The sequence below is a fragment of the Lytechinus variegatus genome, chromosome 4, assembly GCF_018143015.1.
Source record: "Lytechinus variegatus isolate NC3 chromosome 4, Lvar_3.0, whole genome shotgun sequence".
Lineage (NCBI taxonomy): Eukaryota > Metazoa > Echinodermata > Echinoidea > Temnopleuroida > Toxopneustidae > Lytechinus > Lytechinus variegatus.
Window position 1 is genome coordinate 27,287,897 of NC_054743.1, and position 21,017 is coordinate 27,308,913.

The 21,017-nt window shown below is 37.8% G+C and overlaps 2 protein-coding genes across 2 annotated transcripts in view; one reads left to right on the plus strand and one right to left on the minus strand.

Annotated features, from left to right (window-relative positions):
• Nucleotides 1–1,172: 1,172 nt before the first annotated feature.
• On the plus strand, nucleotides 1,173–6,528 carry LOC121412920 (juvenile hormone acid O-methyltransferase-like; the record flags this gene model as incomplete). The annotated part of the gene is made up of 4 exons (XM_041605681.1): nucleotides 1,173–1,416; nucleotides 3,962–4,290; nucleotides 5,434–5,569; nucleotides 6,267–6,528. Coding segments are annotated over 4 exons (885 nt in total), but the record flags the coding sequence as incomplete, so codon positions are not given.
• Nucleotides 6,529–15,666: 9,138 nt separating this feature from the next.
• LOC121413738 (monocarboxylate transporter 10-like) overlaps nucleotides 15,667–21,017 on the minus strand; it is a 29,366-nt gene continuing 24,015 nt past the window's right edge. Inside the window, exons 2-5 of the mRNA XM_041606665.1 lie at nucleotides 20,057–20,718; nucleotides 19,418–19,558; nucleotides 18,610–18,835; nucleotides 15,667–17,092 (exon numbers count right to left, since the gene is read on the minus strand). Of these exons, the coding sequence (XP_041462599.1) occupies nucleotides 16,386–17,092; nucleotides 18,610–18,835; nucleotides 19,418–19,558; nucleotides 20,057–20,718 (1,736 nt within the window). The 3' untranslated portion in view covers nucleotides 15,667–16,385. The remainder of the gene's footprint in view (nucleotides 17,093–18,609; nucleotides 18,836–19,417; nucleotides 19,559–20,056; nucleotides 20,719–21,017) is intronic.

The following is a 21,017-nucleotide window of genomic DNA, read 5'->3' on the forward strand; positions in this document are numbered from 1 at the left end:
GTACAAAAAGTATATACTACCATCTGATTGCGATAATGGTCAGCCCCCCCCCCCCTGAACAAAAAAAACTTTTAAAAATCCGTTCTCCTATACAATACGGCGATTCTCCCTGCATGACATCTTTGTCATGTATGTAAAGATCTATGAGTTCCATGACATTTGATCCGGCGACAATTGATCTGATGGAAAATCTGCCCATATAAGCCAAACATAAAACCCAACTTCCAAAATTAAATAAATTCTAATCATTATCTTTACATTATTCTGAACCAAAAGCTCTGTACAAGCCTATAACTCTAACCCATATGAAGATATTAAGACCTTAATAACTGTCGCAGGAGCAAATATTATGACACCGTAGAATGAGATCATAAATACCCCCAAACTGTTGCGATATGGAGTACTACCAAAGTAGCGTATTTTAGCATCCATTTCGTAGACGCTTTCTGCAACGATCAGAATGCCCGACAAATTCACAATGGACCGATTAGAGGTCATTCTGGAAAGTTGATGGCCAAGGACAGCACATCGTCTTAAGATTTGGACCGGGCAAAAAATTACAAATATAATTATGTCGTTTGTGCAGAGTCCAGGACGACAGTGCAGTTTTGATTCTTTCGACAAAGACTGCTTTGGTGTTAAGGGTGTTTGAAAAAGATTCTCTGCGTTACAGAAGGCGTTTGAAGTGATGGTTAAAATTTCTAAATAGCAATAAATCCACAAACTTTCATTGGCTGATCAAGATCATTCTTGTAGAGGCACGTTTTGTGAAGAATGACCGGGAACCAATGAGAATTTGTGATTTCAAATATGCGTTTTATCGAAAACTTGGCGTCACTGGGCCCCGACGTAACACAAGGTTAGCTATTATAATCGCTAAACCTATCGAGGTCATCGTTGCTTGCGCATTTTGCTCAGTACTGCCTAAAGGAACCAATCAGAATTGCTGTTTCAAATGAACAACGATTTGCTAAACTTTTTGTCACGGGCTCCGGGATCTACTTCAGGGGATCGTTCGTGTATAGGCCCCACAACAGGACTACAATCCACTAAAGCTACCCTTCGCTACCCATGTAGGTGTAGCATAGGGTAACGGTAGTGATGTGTTGTGATGTGTAGTGAGCCTCCATGAACGATCGCCTGATGAGATAATGTCGTGATTTTCATGTTCATACATTTATTTTTTAATTTTCAAAAGTGGTTTATTTCTAAAACAGAGCAAAAGAAAAATGAATACAGATACGGTGGACATGGCAAGATATTACGATGCCATTAGCTCGGTTTACGTCCAGAATCGGATTCGTGACGAAGATATGAAGTGGATCGATTTCGATGAAAACGACGACGTGCTCGATGTTGGATGCGGTTCTGGGAGATTGTGTAAAATGCTGTCCCCTCGAGTAAACTCAGTTACTGGTGAGTAAATACGACTGCTACAAAGACGACCAAAACTTTGGCAACGATAGTCGATCAGCACTAATTGTAGTGACGAACGGAAAAGGGGTTTACGAGGTATCCGGTGTACATTGAGGACCGCACCAGTTATTTTATACCGGTGTTAAATTGGTGGTGTTAGTTTTACACATATAGGTGTTATTACAACACCTTTTGTTGTTACATTTACACTCTTTAGTGTTATGTTTAATTTCTAGGGTGTAATTTTAACACCTCAGGGTGTGGTCCTCTATTAACACCAATTGGTGTCAGTTTTAACACCGCAGTTTTTACAGTGTACCAACCTAATTTCCAGGGGGTGCTGCTTATGGTGTACAAAATACCCAACATCATTCCCGCTTCCAAGGGTTATGATCATCAAGGCGTTTATAATCAATATCATATTGGAAGCAGTGGTCAAGGTACAAGGTATTAATTCCATTCAAAGAATCTGAACCAGACCATCGATCGACCCCAAACTGGTTTACCAGGCAAATCAAGATTATTATTGATTTTCATAAGTTACAAATTCAGTGCCGAACCTGGGAATTCATGTTTATTAGTTCTCATTCAAATATTTAAAAAGAACAACAGACGACATACAGAATAACGACAAAATATTTAACCACAATCGTTCGTGACAATTTCACCGTCTAAGCTTTCCCCTCTATGTTCTCTGTTTTTCCCCACTCCAAAACCCTCTCTGTCTCTCCACCTCTCTCGTGTCTACTCTTCCTCTTTTTATCGGTAAACTTGGCAAAGCTTATAAGATCAAAAGATCCAGCCATACAAAAAGGAATGTTATGAAAAGATGAATGAGAACAGTGCGGAATCATTTTGCTTCTGATATGAATGAAAAAATATCTGTCCTTTTCATTTCTTAAAAAAAATCACGGTACATCTCACTGAATTCGTCAATAGCATTGTTAGGCCGATGAAGACACAGTGATTATGATGTATACCTTTATGCTAATCGTGACATGAATTTCTTATTTGATCTATGTACCCGGGGGGGGGATACTCGACCCAAAAAGTGGTAGGTATGTGCCGCGGCTGAGACAAAACAACGGAGCTTTGGAGCGGGCGTATCGTAAAAAAGGAGGGTCCTCGGAACGGGCTTCGGAACTCCAAATGTTTGTGAAAACGGGGGTCCTTGGAACGGGTCGCCTGCGTGTGAGTGCGTATGCACTCCTGTGCATGGAACGGGCATAGGTGATTGTCATAAAGCGCTCTGCGGCCGCTTTTCACCAAAAAATGCAGCTCATTGGCTCATTGCAGCGGATAAAAACGGCGTAACGAAAATATGCGATGCTTTGTATTGGATTTCTTTCTTCATTTTTCTCGATGAGAAGAAAATGCTATGCTTTGGAGCGGTTTTCTTTGTTCTTTTTCTCAATAAGACAAAAATGCTATGCCTGGAACGGAATTTTGAGTGTAAAAATGGGGGTCCTCTCCGCGGCACATACCCTCCACGCGTTATATACTTTTTTTTTGCTTGTCAATTTTTTTGGCGGACGGTTTTGCCCCCCCCCCCGTGGAAAATCCTAGGTATGCCACTGCTCTGCCATTTTTACACCGAATCGTTATGATAGGGATGTCAGATGAGCTGATTAATAGAATCTGTATTATTAAAGACTTGTGTCAAAATAATTTGTTATAACCGCAAATTTTGACCAGATAAAACTGAGTTCAGAAATCAGGCCGATGTGTAGTGCAGCATATTTTACACAATAATTATTAACAATAAATGAACATGGTAGCAAGGACTTAATTCTTTCATTCGTGTTACAGTACTGACCCAAAACAGGGGTAGGCCAATTTCAGGTTGCAACTTGTGCGTCTCAGGACAAGTAGCCCCCCCCCCACGCCTGAGTAAAGCATGGCCAATAACCGAAATGTGACGTCTACGGAAGCTTTTGAGCTTCCGTAGACGCCCTATCTTACCTTAGGTTTATATTTATTACTTTTTTTTATAATGATTTATGTGTTTCTCTCCTTTGATGTCGTTTTTTTTTACACATTAATAGTTTCATTTTTCTTAAATAACTAACATGAGGATTTTGCCCCATCTTAAAAAATGACCCTGTTAGGTGATTAACGTGTTCACCATTGGGATACTTTTGTACGTAAGCATTGAAGTACGTACCATCGACTTGGCGAGATATACACTTTCTCGCCAAGTTGACTTTTAAAAAGTTCTATTGAGATACGTAGTGCACAACAAAAACTGTAGTGTTAACCGGTGTACATATAAGTTAAATTGCCAGTATTATTTTAACACCTATAAGTGTCTATAGCATCCATGTGGACATACAACTTTTGGGGCCGACTTGGCGAGATAAACTGTATCTCACTAAGTCGCCAAGTCGACATATAACTTTTTATAAGTCAACTTTACGATATAGTGTAGCTCGCCAAGTCGACGTAGTAACGTTAATATGTGGACATTGGAAGATAAAATATCTATATAACCATCTCGTCAAGTCGATGGCCCTTAAAAAACTTTCTGGATAATGGTTTCTCGCAGGTTTAGACATTTCTCCTGGCATGATAGAATACGCAAAGATGGAAAACTCGGGGCCCAACATTCACTTCTTTCAAGAAGATGCGCAGACGTTCGGTCCTCTCCTTACCGACTGGCGGGGAAGTTTTAACAAGATCCTGAGTATGACAGCTCTTCATTGGTGCTTCGACAAGGAGAATGTATTGAGGAATGTCTTCCAGTGTCTTAAACCTGGTGGTCTATTCCTCCTTGGCTTCGTTACACGGTCTCAACTCTTAACACAACATAGATCCTACGGTGAAACTTGCGATGCTTGGATTCGAAAGCATGCACAATGGGGACAATATCTACAGGTATTTTAATGAGAATCCCGTCCTATATACAGTGTGAAAATTATAACCTTTTCGCTGGAAATAGCACCTGTTTAGATTTAACCTTCGGTGTAACATGCATAGGCGGCGGAGCGGGGGGGACGTGTCCCCCCCCCTAAATTTTAGATGGTAACCTTTTTGATAACCTTTTTTTTTTTTTTTTTTTTTGCTTGTCAATTTTTTTTATGCGTCCCCCCCCCCTTAAATTCACGTGGACCCCTCCTGAAACATGTGTTGTCCCCCCCCCTAATTTTTTTTTTTTTTTTTTTTTTTTGGCTTGTCAAAAATTTTCGGTTAGCAACTACTAAAATTTAGGTTGATAACCTTTTTTGGGGGCGCTTTTCAATTTTTTTTACCTGTGTCCATCCCAAACTTTCAGGTGGACACCCCCTAAATTTTTTGGCTTCCGCCGCCAATGGTAACATGCGATATATGATCAGTAGGTAAATTGCCAATAGTTGGTCTACGTCTGCTTCGTCTAGTCCTTTTCGCCTCATCCCACATAGTCGGTCTAATTCTACTTGACTAACACCAGTTCGTCTACTAACCATTTATTCTAAATGCCATTTAGTTTATTTGTCCAATTTCCACTTAGACTATACCCATTTCGTCTAACAGACCTATCCATTGGTCTAATCTAACACTCTTTATTCTAAAATTAATTTTAAGACACAATGTGACCATAATGATATCCATCTTTTATAATCAAATTAAATAGGATATATTACCAATTATCGATTTTCAACACAAATCACTTTTTAGTATTTCTATAACTGCCGGCATCACACATCGCCATCAAAGTCTGTATTGCAACTGTGTATTTTTTTTTGTTCAGTACTTCTTTATAAATGAGAATCTGCATGAATTAGTTCCCAATTGACCGTGTAGAAAAAAATTATTATCATTGTGGCCACAATAAACGGACTTCCACTTCGATGATAAATTCTTTAATAAGAATCGGAATCGCAATTATACATTCGGCTGTACGCCAATGATTTAACTTCCTACAGTATTAACGGAGAATATGATCCTGCGGAATCAAACACAATTATAATGGATGACCCACTTTAAAATTGCATTGTAAGAATTTGTTTTTCTTTTTTTGTCACACGAAACATTATCAAGGAGTGCAACTACGAGGTATTTCCAATAAAAAGCACTGAGAGCTTTCTAGACCTTATGAGATCAGTGGGTTTCGTCATTAGACGTTCAGAGGTGAAGCAATCCCCTTGGGTTGAATGGAAGGAAAGTGATGTCAAAAGTAAGTTCAGAAAGTGGTTTGCATTGTGCATGTTGTGGCCGTACGCAGCGAGGAAGGGGGGGGGGCAGGGCACTTGCCCTCTAGAAATTTTGAACACTTATTTTATTATACTTTTTTTACTGATAATTGTAAAGAAATATCATCAAAAGTGTGCAAGAAATCCTTCAACTTCATTTTGGAAAATGACAAGCTCCGTCACTTTGCTCTCTCGCTTTTGAGTTTCTTCGAAAAAAAATAACGAGTCCTGCCCCCCCTCCCGAAAAAAATTCTGCTTACGGACATGAGCAGATTCAAAGGCCATGCTGGATATCATGTCCACTTTAGTTTTTTTTTTTTTTTTTGGGGGGGGGGTCATTCCACAGTTTAACCTAGATGATACGACATTTGCTCCGTACCTTAGCCTGTACTTAAATGTAATCTGGAATATACACCGGGGTCATTTTAACCACGTATAAGTCAACCATGCACCTCGGTCGGCATCATGTGTAACTGAAAGAAATGTTTATAAGATTAGGATAAGCAGAAAAAACTATTTATATGTCGACAAACGTAATCCTCGATCTCGCAGGAAGACTGCATTTTTTTTGTCTTTATAATTGTTCTACAATGGTTGAATCGATGTAAGCTGAATATGGTTATTTGAATTGTCTCCTAATTGAATTCTATTTCTCACCATTTATATTTGCAATACACACAGAACAATTGCGTTGCCTATTTTACCCGATAAAGTACATCCCTGCGGAACACCACGATGAATTCATCGATGACGTATATAAGCATATGCGTGACGTCACACCTAAGAGAAGTGGCAATGTCTTCTATGGTGACATGGGTAGAAGTGAACACATGACCATTGTGGCTACCAAAGAATGACGCTTTCAAGTTTTTGACCTGACTGACACAAATGTATCCATCGGTTTGTTACGCATTTAATTATCACACCTCTGTCATATAGGCCTTCATACAAAAGAAATAGCGAGTGGGGGATACCGGCAGTCATTATTTGCATATAACTGTTGTGTGAAATTAAGCGAAATAAAAAAATCCGTCATGACTTTCTTATTCTACCTCCGATTTTGATGAAATATCTAGCGTTATGCTTGTGTGATTTTTTTAAATTCAAAACAACTTTGTGTTGGGGGTGGACTTGTCCTTTAAGAGGGAGTTATCGAATTGTATTTTTCTGTCTTGTTGTGATATACACGTGATTTTCTGTAGCGGATGAATTCAGAACAAATGCCAATTAAAAGATTTTGTGTCTCTAAGGGTTTGTTTTTTGCAATTCCATTATAATTATCCAAGGCAAATTATGATTAAAGTCTTATGGCCTGCATGCCATAAATTCCGTAATATAAGATATCATTTGAAGCAAGGAATTAGAAAAATGTATGCTCCAGTCTTGCCAGTAATTCACATGTATTTACATATTTTATACAAATACAGTATATATAGATTAGAAGATATGATTTATCTATGTCAGGTAATAATTAAAGGACCATGACAATTTTACTTCCCAAATTTATGTATGAAAATAATCTTATATTATATTTTGTTTTGCACATGATATGCTTTCTGAATATTTTGTTTCATTTATTGTTTCTACAACTTTTCATAGATTATACTCAATAACAAAGAAAATACAATAATAAAAAAATGTGAACAAGGTTGTATTTGCTGTAACAAAATATTTCAAAAAGGTTGCAGGGGTGCTTAGCTTGACTTTGTGGCAACCTCGGAAAACAATAAGAAATTATAGTTAACAATACCATCTTAGTGTATAAGAGTGCGGGCGCAGAGTGAAAGGGGGGGGGGCTGAGGTAGTCTGCTGGGCAAACCCTTCACTCGAAACAAGGGTCTGAATGTACTCTTGCCTTGTGTACTGAAGGCTCTCTCGCTCAGTATTGGAACAGCAAGTTTTGTATGTGCTAGTCTTCGCGTGGAGGCACACTTGTTGATCAAAGTTCCAATAAGGGTCTGTGCCTGCAGACTTGGGTTGAGGAGGGAAAGAAACGCATGATCCTCACAGTGTATTTTTCGTGTTTTTTTTTTCTTTTTCAAAAAGCCTTGTGTTTCAGTTAAAAAAGAAAAAGAATATATTTTCATTAGATTCAGTGAGTATCTATGAAGAAGTAATTTCTTAATTCCTTCTTATCTTGTCTGTTTTAACAAGCTTTTGGACAAGAGTTAAAAATCAGAAATGAACTCTGGTATGTGAAACGAAAACGTAAAATCGTTACACTAATCTCGTTTGTTTGTTGGTTCGTTTTTTTCCCCCCTCTCTTTCTTTTACTTTTTTTGTGTATGGGTGTTTTTGTTTTTTCTATCTATTCTCATGCTTTTTTTGCTGTTGTCAATGTAATACTTTGTTTAGCTTTAGAGTAGAGGGGGGGAGGTTCGACCGAGAAGATACATAATAAATTCTATCATTCAGTTAATTTGACCCGCTTGCTTAGCTGATTTTTAAATGTTATGTTATCTTTTCTAATTGCTCCGCTACAAGGTCATCGAAAATGTCATTTTCTATAATGTTATTTGACTTTGTGTATACTCAGATGCAATCATTTTCTTATATTATTTTCTATAATATTTTCCATACTATGTATGTATGAACTTGAAGTGAATAATAAATTAATAATAAACACAACTACTAAACAAAGCATCAGCTAATGTACCCATGATCCTGGCAAGTGAAAGTACAATTTCAAATAGAAATGCAGAAAAGAAATCATTGAAGGGGCCTTCTTGCTCAACTATTGACTTTTCTAAATTTACATTACATAAACGATAAAGGCAATCTAAATAAAATAAATTGTAGAGCACTTAAGTTGGTAACAAAGTTTATGCGACAAAATGAGTTTTCGTATCGAGATTCAGAACGCTTTTAAGAAATGTACTGCCAAATTCCGCCCATGGCAAAGAGCAACCAAGAAGTCTTTGTCGAAGAAGTTGTGAATCAAAACAGCAGTTCTGGGGACCGTTTCATCAACATTTTTGTCCGACAAGTTGTCAGATCTGACATCTTTCCTTGATTCTGATTGGCTGAGAGGCACTGTTACTATAGTAACTGTCGGATAAAATGGGACTTGTCGGATGAAACGTCTGACAAGTCCTTTCATGAAACGCTCCCCCGTCCTCGGCTCTGGACGAACGACATATTTGCAATTTTTCGTCTGCTCCGAAACTAATATAGGACGAAACTGCTGTTCCGATTCACATATTTTTCGACCAAAAACCTTCTAGCTGTTCATTGTCATTTGACGGGCATTTTGAATATGTTTACGGTGTGCTTGAATTCGTCGTGCTTCTTGGGATCGAAAACTCACTATTATGGTGTGTTGTACACAGCAAAAACTGTGGTGTTAACCGGTGTTCATATACCCTTTTACGCAGAATTTTCTTAGCCCCGGACTATCGCGAACCCCGAATTGTTATTGCTAACCCCGGATAAGGAATGCTTTCTTTTCACATACGAAACTCGCTCGCTAACCCCGGACTAGTGGTTTTTGTCGATCATTCGTAGTACAAGTACTTCACTCATACCCTTTTTACACAATTTAAATTAAATTTCCTTAACCCCGTACTATAGGTGGGGCTAAATTGCCATTTAGCCCCACCTATAGTATGGGGTTATAAGCTTAGCCCACTTTCGTTTTACACTAGCGATCTTAACCCCGTACTATCGCTCTTAGCACCGCAATTACTGGGACAACCCTGCTTTTTTGCAAGGCCAAATAATCCCGTACTAAAGGTGAGGTTAGCCCACTTTGCAAATATGCTGTGTAAAAAGAAAGTGGGCTAAGCTTAACCCCGTACTATAGGTGGCCCACCTATAGTACGGGGTTAAGGAGATTTAGCGTGTGTAAAAATTGTAAAAGAGGACCACACCAGTTATTTTACACCGGTGTTAAATTGGTGGTGTTAGTTTTAAACCTATAGGTGTTATTACAAAACCTATGGTTGGTACATTTACACACTTTGGTGTTATGTTCAACCTCTAGGGTGTTATTTTAACACCTCAGGGTGTCGTCCTCTATTAACACCAATTGATGTCAGTTTTAACACCACAGTTTTAACAGTGTAATCGAAACTTTTTGTAATGGGCCCCGGTTTTAAATTTTGATCTGAACACGAATAGGCAAAATCATAAATTAAAAATGATCTTGGAATTTTGTTTCACATAGGGGTTGGGTTCTAAAAAGGAAAAGAATGATTGAGAGAGAGAGAGAGAGAGAACCAATATAACATAGAAAAATTTGGGTTGGTCTTCGAGATCAGTATCAGCAAATATTTTTGCAATGTCGTATGGTTTTCATTTCATGTTTATACTTCCTCGTACATGTTGTACAGATTCATCCTGGATTCGTCCAAAGAACAGATGTGCAAACGATCATAATTAATAAAAAAATTGTACTTAAAATACCCGTGTTAGTAATTCCACTTGTCATTGTTATTTCAAGGTACGTTATGTCCGGATTCACTTTTCTTATGACGTCATTGTAAAGAGACTGAGCCCGGTGATCGTGTAGTAAATTGCAAATTCGTCCACCGTCAACTCGTCCACTCACCACATGGTCTACCCTCATTTAGTCTAATGCCATTCCGCCTATCAACATTTCGTCTAAAAACCATTTGGTTCAATCATCACTTCGCCTAATCACCAATTCGTCTTTTACCATTTCGTCTAATAACCAGTTGGTCTAATACCCATTTCCTTTTAATTCAGTTTGTACAATTAACACTTTAGTTTAATTAGACCAATTAATAAATGGACTAAATGGCTATTGGACCAACTGGTTATTAGAGGGAATGGCATTAGACGAGATGAAAGTAGACAATATTGTGAGTAGACGAACTGATGATAGACAAAATTATGGTAGACGAGTTGGCAATTGGACTAAATGGCATTAGACATGTAAGACGAATTGGAAATAAACCATCATGGTGATCGAGTGTGGAGGGTTTGGCATAAAAACCGCGAAACTTGCTTCTCTCAGCTCTCTGCACTACTTTCAGCTTCAAATCAGTTTATTTGCACAAGAGGTATTGCAACGAATAATAAATGCAGGCCTTATTTTATGAACATGGGATCCATGATTGTGAACTTCAATGCATTGTTCAGTGTTTGTTTGCAAGCATTTTGGTGATACAAAACAACCTTTGCACAAATATATTGAAATTTGGAAAAAAAACCACACACACTATTATACTACCTGTACTACATCATTCAATCCAACCAGGTGATAATAAATAGTGTATATAGATCCATGACACGACATTAATGACATATATTTTTAAACGTTATCAATGTTGTTTTTTTTTGCTATAACAGACCGTTTACATGGTTTACCAACGTATTTCAATTACAAGGATATATTCCTCGAGAGAGAAACAACTCTTAACTGGAAAGGGCCTGGTTAAAACTAGTTTGTAAGCTACTTGGAATAGTTCATTCATTCATTCATTTATTCAATTTTTCCAACAAAATTAAGAATTAATTAATTAGTTTCACATAATTAAGATATTTGCCGACTCGTCATAATGAGCTATGTCAACCGCAATGAAGTTAATTCATCGAGTAACATCTGAGCCTCTTAAGAAGTACTTGAAATGTAACTTATGTAAGTTGTTGTTTCACTCCTGGAACTTGAGACTTTATTTATTCACTTGCATTGTTTTCTTACTTTTTTAATCTGTTTCTACGGCAATTCGATACCTTCTAGCACATCAATGATGTGGAGCTCATCCGGCATCTCGCAACGAAATTTAACACTATTTTAATTTCAGCCCAGTTGACACTGTAGTGAATTATACTGGTGACATAAATTGAGGATATAGAATTGAAATTGATGAAGAAATGACATAGAAGCATTTTTTGTGATCTATGAATAAATTTCATATAAATTAAGCATAAATAACTTTCTAGTCAAAATTTCTTAACTCTGTGTAGAACCTTGGTAAACCTCAAGTAGCTCGCAGATGGAACAAAAATAATCAAAATCAATTGACAAATAAATAAGTAATTTTGGGGGAGTTTTGAAAATATATGAATAAATTAGCATATTTAATGAATTTCAAAATTCTGTGTTGAAATTTTGTATCACCACCTCGAGCTATTATATAAAGCAAACAAAATTGACATTGATCAACAAATGAAGAAGAAAAACCATTTTTTGTGATTTATGAATATATTTCGCATAAATTAGCATAAGTCATTTTCTACTGAAAATTTCAAAATTCTGTGTAGAAGTTTTGTGAACCTCATGAAGTTCTACCAGATGGAAGAAAAAAAAATCAAAAATCGGTCAACAATTAAAGAAGAAAAAGCAATTTATGTGAATTTTTAAAAGTATGAATGAATTAATTTCGCATTAGCACAAAATTGTTGTGGTCAAAATTTTAAAATTCTGTGTAGAAGTTTGGTGATCCTCATAAAGTTCTACCAGATGGAAGCAAAAAATTCCTGATCGGTCAACAAATAAAAAGAAGAAGCATTTTTTGTGAATTTTGAAAAATGCGCATAAATTAGCATATTTAATGAATTTCAAAATTCTGTGTAGAACTTTTGAATTCCCCACCTAGTGCTATCATGATTATAAAGCAAACAAAATTTAAACCGGACTTCAAATGGCGAAGAAGTAGCATTTGAAATTGTAAAATAAATAAAACAAATTTTACCCATGTATTCATCCATAAAATCATTGGTTCAAATAAAGAATTTCGTTATCATCTAATTTGATAAGTGTTTTATAGAGTGTTATATACCCAGAATCCCAGAAATGAAGGGTCTGCAACCTGCAAATAGAAAATCCTTGTATAGGCCTATCCTGTTACATTTCCGCTATGGTGAGATTGATTACAATAAAAATTGTCTGACAAGACAGTGATGAACTGTTTATTACTATTTTATTCATTTATTTATGAACTTAAAAAAAAAATCACATCTCTCACCCACATCTACTCATCTACTATCTCTCGACCAGTCTAACAATGTTTATATCATTTTTGTTTTATATCATTAGATGAAGGCCTGTATGCGCTCATACATGTATAAGCACACATGAGTGAGTGTGCGTGCTTTATCTATATTGTCTGTATAGGTTCATTGTAATTATTTCGACCACTTTACTTTGTTGTGTTGAAAATGAAATAAACAAACTGAATTAAGAGATTCGGTTTCCTGCATGGGGAATAATTACGTTTGAAGAGATTTGGTTTCAATTGCTGCTCGTTTTGTTGTACAGAAACGGAATCATACTGGATTGCATGAAAGTTAAACCTCTGTGTCAATATGTATTGATAATTTTTGTTTAGTTGAATTAAGAACTATGGACAGAAGGGATATATTCTTAGGATTACCTGTAAATTATAAATAAAAGAGTTATGTTATTTTATCTATTAAATATGCAATTTTTAATTCCAGAGCCGAGGGCCGGGTATCCACATTCATCAAAATACAAAAATATATCACGGGTTGTATAGAGGAAGAAAGTTGCCTGGCAACGAGGTCAGGCAGGTTCAGTTTACATTTACAGAAATGGGATGAATTGTAGGTGAATAAAGATTTGAGTGTGAACAGGTAGGATGTTTCTAGTGTGGTGCGAGTGTGAATCGTGGTGTGACTGTTGGTGATTGATTTTTTACTAGTTATTTTCAATTTCCCCCCTCTCTTGTATCAATCTGATTTGCAGATTCTTTTTGTTTTTACCCTATTTCGCGAAAAATTCAAATGTTCATAAACATATTTGTATATACAAGGATGTTTGCTCATGTGTGTGTATGTTTGGACTTTGGAGTGTGTCTGTTGTGTATAATTATGTAAATGAATGTTGTAGCTCGATGTAAAATTCAATTAGGGATGCAATGATAATTATGTTGGTTTTCTCTGCAAATCATTCAATTTGATTATCATTAAGTTACAGAGAGGGTTGGGGCACAGTTTACTTTTTAGGTATAAAAGTGCATTTTTAATGCATTTCATTCCATCCTTATTTGCGTCAGTTTTTTGGTAAATATTTTGTATATTCTTGTTTATATAAACTGAATGTATGTAGATTTTGTTGTATTTATCTTGAGTTTATGTAAAACATTGGAATGAAATCCTTAATAAGAACATGTTAAAAAAAGTGTGCATAATATACTTCCTTACTCTTTTTCACCCCCTTTACCTCTCAGAATAGTTTACTTGATAGATGGCGCAAAAAATTATCAATTTATATACGGGTATATCCATCTATATGTATGTATGTAGGTTTCTGTATATCTATCTATCTATCCATCTATTTATCTATCTATCTATATGATCTAAAATAATCTATATCTCTTCAATTCATCTTTTGTAACTCGTCAGGCTTATACGATAACGTTTCCGCTTGCACTGACTATCCAAATCAATCGAAATACAACTTTAAAAATATGATGCTTCGTCTCTCACTAGCATAAACTATCAAGTGGAGCGTTGTGGCCCAGTGGATTAGTCTTCGGACTTTGAAACAGAGGGTCGTGGGTTCGAATCCCAGCCATGGCGTAATTTCCTTCAGCAAGAAATTCGTCCACGTTGTGCTGCACTCGACCCAGGTGAGGTAAGTGGGTACCTGGCAGGAATTTATTCCTTGAAATGCCACCGCGCTGTAAAAGGCTGCGGTGCTAAAGCCAGGGTAATAATATCCAATGAAGCGCATAGGGACGCATTTGGCAGTGATATGCGCTATATAAGCATGTTGGTATTATTATAAGAATTGAATTCTAATACTTCGTGACAGACAGACACAACGGAAAGCAGTGAGTATTTTTGACTGAATTTCTTTATTGCACATTGCATATGAAATGTATTTAAAAAGCATCTCTAGCTAAATACAAAATGGAAGATCAGTATGATTTCACTGTAACTTAAGGCACATCATAATAGATATACGTGTTAGAAGAAATGTAATACGACTTCCGCTCATGGAAGAAAGCAGCTATAATGTAATATAGACAACTTATCACAAAGTAATTGAATTCTAACCCAAAGGCAGCATCTCTTTTAGACCTATGGTCAGTCACAAGCAGCTTGCAGAGTGGTTGCTAAGAAGCATCAGATCGTCAGATGTTCGCTGGGACGAGCAATAATTATTGTTGATTCATTTCGACGTAAGATATACTTAAAAAAATATCCCGCTTGTATTGAAAATGGCAAATGGCTCATTATGCATACTACATGTACATAATTATTATGATAAAAGTCGTTTAAATCCTACATGAATTTTTGTCTCTTTATCTTCTTTGAACACTGTCACATGGAACAATAATTATTTCAAAGATTCCTGTCATGTTTACGATACAGTGTCTTCAGAGCACAAAACCCTCGAGGAATAGTTGCCCAATACATATATATTAGAGAAACCTTGTGACCTATGAAGTGTAAGTCGGTATTACTACTTACACTCAAAGTAATTATTATGCAGTAAAGATAAATAAATACCGGAGACATATAAATTCCAAGTAAAGGTTTAAAAAAAAACACATTTGATATCCCACATACACCTTGTGTACATTTTGATATGATAAATAAGAGAAAGGAAACACGGGCCATTTCAGAATACGCGCCTCCTTGACGTTATTTTATAACTAACTCATTACGTGGTATACTGCATATTGTGGAAATTCAATAATTTTGAATATACTATGGGGAGCAAGTAATTCTGAAATGAAACTTTGGCCCCTCTAGGGTATCGAGTCCTTTCTTGTTCATCAGTATGATACACCCCCCCCCCCGGAAAACAGCGTCATTCTATGACGGGCCGTTCATGTCATAAGCCGTCATTCATTCACTCACTAGAGCATGCTGAGTGAGTGAATGATTTGTACGTATTTTACAATCACTCACTCGGGAGAGTGAATGATTGAAGAGTTTCATCCGATCATAGAGCTAGAATCGTTATAGAGATCCCCCTTACTGAAGTGGTTTTACATCCATTCAAGTGGATTTAAATCTAATTGAGTGAATGTACAATCCCGGGTACAACCACTCTAGTGAATGTACAACCACTTCAGTGAGGGGGGTCTCGATAACGATTCTAGTTCTCTGATTGGATAAAAATCATCAATCATTCACTCTCCCGAGTGAGTGATGGTAAAATACGTACAAATCATTCACTCACTCGAGTGAGTGAATGAATGACGGCTTATGGCATGAACGGCCCGTCATTCTGCTACTCCATCCCAGATGTTCCTACAAAAGCCATGTATAACATCTAAACCTTCAGTATACCATGAAGATGCGAGGCAGCAAATTATCAAGCTTGCTTTATTCGGTGGTACTTCTAACGTAATGATGACGCTTCACGATTTCACACACTTAGTCCCTTTTTTGCATTATTTTCGACAGAAGCGCAGTGGAGGTATTCGTATCAATCTAAGGCATCTTGCATACATTTACAATTAAATTCCCTTTAATATACACATCGTCGTAATCTAATTAAAATACTCCATGATTACATATATACATTTTAATCACGATTCACATGCATATATTATCTTATATACAAATCTCTCAGTTCTCAGTTTCTGTGACTATGTTCATAAATACATGTACAACTTTTGGCAAAATGATAAAGCTGTATGGAAAACGAAGCGAATAAGATCTTCATAAGATCACCTTTCATGAGTAATGTCACCACTATAACAAGTCGTTACTCCCTGAAGGTTTCAATGAAATCCTCGATTCTGACTACTGAAAAGAACCGGTCATTGACCTGTTACTATAGCAACAGTCAGTCAATGACAACTTGAGGCAGTGAGGAGCAACGTTAAGAACCAGTGCCTTGGTTTCAAAAGTTTATACAGTTGTTTCCCTGTCCATGATGTTGATCATAGTCCCAAGTTCATCTGTGTGAGAGTCTATTCTGTGAACGATCCCATTCATCTCGAATTTGTTACCCTTGCGGACACGCCCATTCTGGTTTCCATGGTGATTGCTTTGGTTTCGATTCCGCTGCGCATACGGCGATCTACTCCCCTCCTCTTCCAGCCCATACGCATTGGCTAGAACGCCTTTGCTGCCGAACCCCTCTGTAAAGACCCCAGCGTATCTGTAGATTTCTCCGTTGCTACGGACGCCGTTTGGATGATGATTACCATTGCTGTGCGAATCATGTTTTTCCATGATGATGCGAGTGTCGCTTGGTGACAGAATATCTCTCCTATAACTCCTCCTCCTTCCGCGGTCATCCTCTAAACCACGTCTGTCATCGAAGCCTGCATCGTCTGTGCTCCCTCCTCGAAGCCTACCTATCCCAGCTATCTCATCCCTGGAGTCATTTCCCATCATTGCTTCCATCTCCTTGGTCGCCATCGCCGACGTTGCCCCCTGGGGCATCATTGCCTCTCGCTCTTTCTCTGTGGCAGCGTCGGTCTTCTCGCCGTCGACGTCCTTTTCGTTCGAGTCGGGTCGAAGGAGAAAGAGGATGCAGGCGGTGACGATGGGAGGTACACCTGAGCAGATGAAGGCGATTGTGTAAGTACCGGTCATGTCGTAAATCAAACCTGTGACGTGAAAGAGAGGGATACGAATATTAGCGCGTATCGGAAGTGGATCGTTGGAATTATTTCAAGTAATCAGAATATCTACTCTTATCACCCTGGGGCTATGGACGTGAAGACGCACCCGGTTCATCTGAAGTTGGAAGGACCACAAGCTGTATCATTTTAATTCTCATTTCATTTTTTTCTAATTCAATTCAAACGGAACCTCTCTCAGTCCATGGACTGTCCTTCAGTAGCGCCAACTCACGAAGCACGACGGATTCAAGAATCCAGTGAATTTACTGAAAGTTCCCGTAAAATGACAATGAACTGCTGGGAGGTCTTTGTCGAAAATTAGTGAACCAGAAGAGCAGTTTCGTCCAAAGTTTCTGAGCTGACGAAAATGCTGTCTAGACTTCTTGGTTGCTCATTGTCATGAAGGGCATTTGTCAATAGATTTTCTATGTTCTAGAATCCGCCATGCGTCGTAGAAGCTAAAACTCCCTATTGAGGTAAATGAGTACACGTTAAGGTGACCGCACACCTTACGTTTGGTCTGCGACTCAATTTGAAATAAAACGTAGTAGAATTTGATGTTAATATTGAGACTTGGAATATCTTACAGAATAATGTTCGAAATCATCGTACGAATACCTATATTCAAATCTGTGACAATGCTATCATCCTTCTTATAACAAAAGCAAATTTAATATCTACATGTAGTCGTGACGTCATAGCAGTCATACGATTGGCAACGAGTTGAAACTAATTAGGCTTTTACTCCAAAATAAAGGCTTGCAATCTTTCAAAACGGTTATATTAGTATTCTTTCAATTAATTTTAACGTTAAATAAAATATGTTCCATTCACATTTTCAGAAAATGAGGAAAATGCGATTTGTTCCAAAATCGGATCGCGAACAGTCGTAAGGTGTGCGGTGGCCTTTAGATACACTGACCGCTGTTGATAAATTAGCAGCACGAGCTAAAGTCGGTGTATTTGCGCTTTGTAATCTTAAAATCGATATACAAATGCAGCTGCTATTATTATTATTACTCTGAAAATATTAATCTGTGTATCACTAAATAATGGAGATTAAATTCCAATAACGTATTTTTTAAAATCAAATCATGAGAGAAGTAATGGAGAAAGGCTCATTATTCACATTCTATTCAAAACCCTTATCAGTTAAACAGTATTGGAGGTGGCGCTCTAACATTGCAGTAAGGTTTGGGATGGACTGCTGCTTACGTCTCGATTTCAAAAGAATTATGAAAGAGAATCTTCAGAACACTCATAAAAAAGTAAGTTTAAGGTTAAGTAATATAAACACTTTTTCTTTGAATATTTTCTGGTAGAAAGTTTTTCGGAACGATTGGAAACCTAATGTTCTATATTCTTTATAACATCATTGTCGTTTATTGAAAAAGACAATACCAGAAAAAAAAAACGTGAACAAAAAGAATAACAGTTTAAGGTTAAGTGAACCCTGATATGAGAAACCCCCAAAATATGTTTAGAAAAAAAAAGGTAGTCACCTGCTACCGGAGGACCAATCATCATCGGAATGGACATGAGACCCAGGACACTTCCGATTGCCTGGGACGCCCTCTGCGGCCCCACCAGATTGAAGGCAATGGGACCCATCATCGAGACGAACGCACCATCGAAAACTCCCATAATGAGGATGAGAATGCAAAGACCAATGAAGTTTCGAATGACGGGCATCAGCGTTGTCGAGACGCCGATGACAAGGAAGGCGATCTAATGAAACAAAAGATAAATTAAATGCGATTATCATGTTGGCGGTGTTTTGATGAATACTGTTATTCTTCAATGTGGAATTTGGAAAATACTTTACAGTATGATTTATGGGGAGAAGCCTCATTTCATAAAGCAATAAAATCGGCAGATTAAAAATCATGTTGCATATTGATTTGGGTAATAAGAAATATGCGACGGGTTTAGCTATACTTGATTTATATGGCTTCAAATTAGGGCGGCTCGACAGGGGGCAGACCCCCGCCACCGATGGCTTTCCAAGATAAGAAAGGAAGAGCAAAGTAAGAGAAAGGGGAAAGGAAATAATCAAGAGAGAAGAATATACAAAGAAGGAGATATTGGCTGTGTGGTACCCCAAAAGAGCATTACACCAGTTGATTGTATAAACAGCTTGGATGCCGCTCTTAGCACACTCAACAAAAATTTCCAAGCTACTGCCCTGAACGGAGTTATACGAACTTGGATGACGAATGGCTGCTTTTGAGAAGTTGCAAATTTCCAAATCAATTGTCAAGCGCACACTATAACAAAAGTAGGTTAGTAGAAATAGCATTGTGTTCATACCTGTTGGATATAGACGGGGTTGATCTTTGGATGGTCACTTAAGAATCCTGAGACAAGTCGACCGAGTCCCGATGTAGCACCAAGGCACATGATAAGAACCTCCGCTCTTGCTTCAGGAAGTGTGTCATTGACATGTTTCACCTGCGATTAGAAAAAAGGTGGTTCATACTGTAATTGTAAGGGATGAATAGACTGTTGAGGTAACAGATTCCTATATCAGAACCAAAAATTGCACCACGTGTTGGTCAAGGAACGCTGAGAAACTATACGGTCTGAAAAAATCATTCGAAATCATAAGTGAGTTGACGAGTTAGTGAGTACCATAAAGATTCTTCATTGTTACGATGGGTTACTTCGTGAGAGTTTTCACGATGGTGTTTGGAATAATCGCAAAATCGTTTGAACTAAAAAGGAACAGACTTTACCTAAAATCAGAAAGTGGATAATTCATAAGTGTCGTTGAAATATTCTAACATCCTCATCTCCATCATCGTCAGTTTATTAATGATTTTACAAAGACTTTTATCAATTCGTTTTCAGTCAGAGCGTCTCTATATTATTTGTATTATTGCAATGTTTTGAAATAATTTCCACTCATTCATCTTTAGCAAACGACACACGAAGTGATGTTATACTCACCAAATGAAAGAAAGGCACGAAATATCCAAAGAGTCCTAGCGGGACCCCTATGGCCCATATCCTGTAGTTCCTCTCCTTCCATATACTGACATCAATTATACTGCTACAAGAACACTTGCTACATTTCAATCTCCTGCACAGCCTCCTACAGCATCCTATATTTTCCTGAAGGTCACTATCATCATCTGTCCTCTGGACGGAAGTATAGTCCTCCTTCAGGTCCAGGACCTCAACCGCTTCCGGTCGAGGTCGAAAGGTCAGACTGCCAACAAGCATGACGAAGATGATGGAGCTCTGGAACCAAAGGCAAGGTCCAAGTCCATGGTTGTTGAGGATCTCCCTCATGGCAATGGGTAAGACAATGGTGAAGATGGCACTGCCGAAGGTGACCAGACCGTTTGCGACACCTAGGCGCTTCTGAAAGTATATCCCAAGGATGTAAAGGGAGGGTTGATAGGCGATGGCAAAGCCTAGACCCATAGCAAATCCATACGTAATGTACATGTGTTCTATTTTGGTTGCGAACGAACTGGCTAGGACACCAGCAAGAGCAAGGGCGCTACCTATGACAGCCGCGGGTCGGCAACCGAGTTTGTCCGTGATGATACTGGCGAAAGGGGACATGAAGAATGTGAGTCCTGCGCAGACCGCACCGATCCATGCTGTAGTGAAAAAAGAAACAATAAGAAGGTTTGATCAAGACAAGATATTATTGGAAAATGATCCCTAAAGTTTCGTCATCATCAGTGCTTTATGTTTTCAGCTAACCCACCTCAAAGTGGTCATCAGGTAGGAAGGTAATAACATAATCTTTATAAGTCGTCTAGAATATTGGATCTGCTTCTTCTAAAGGTTTCCATGGCGAAGAAAGAGAGTGTTGTGGTTTCAGGGTACACCATGTATTCTTCCGTGGGCATATGTTGGTCCTGAAAAGGGCCACCCAAACTCGTCGTTTAAGGGT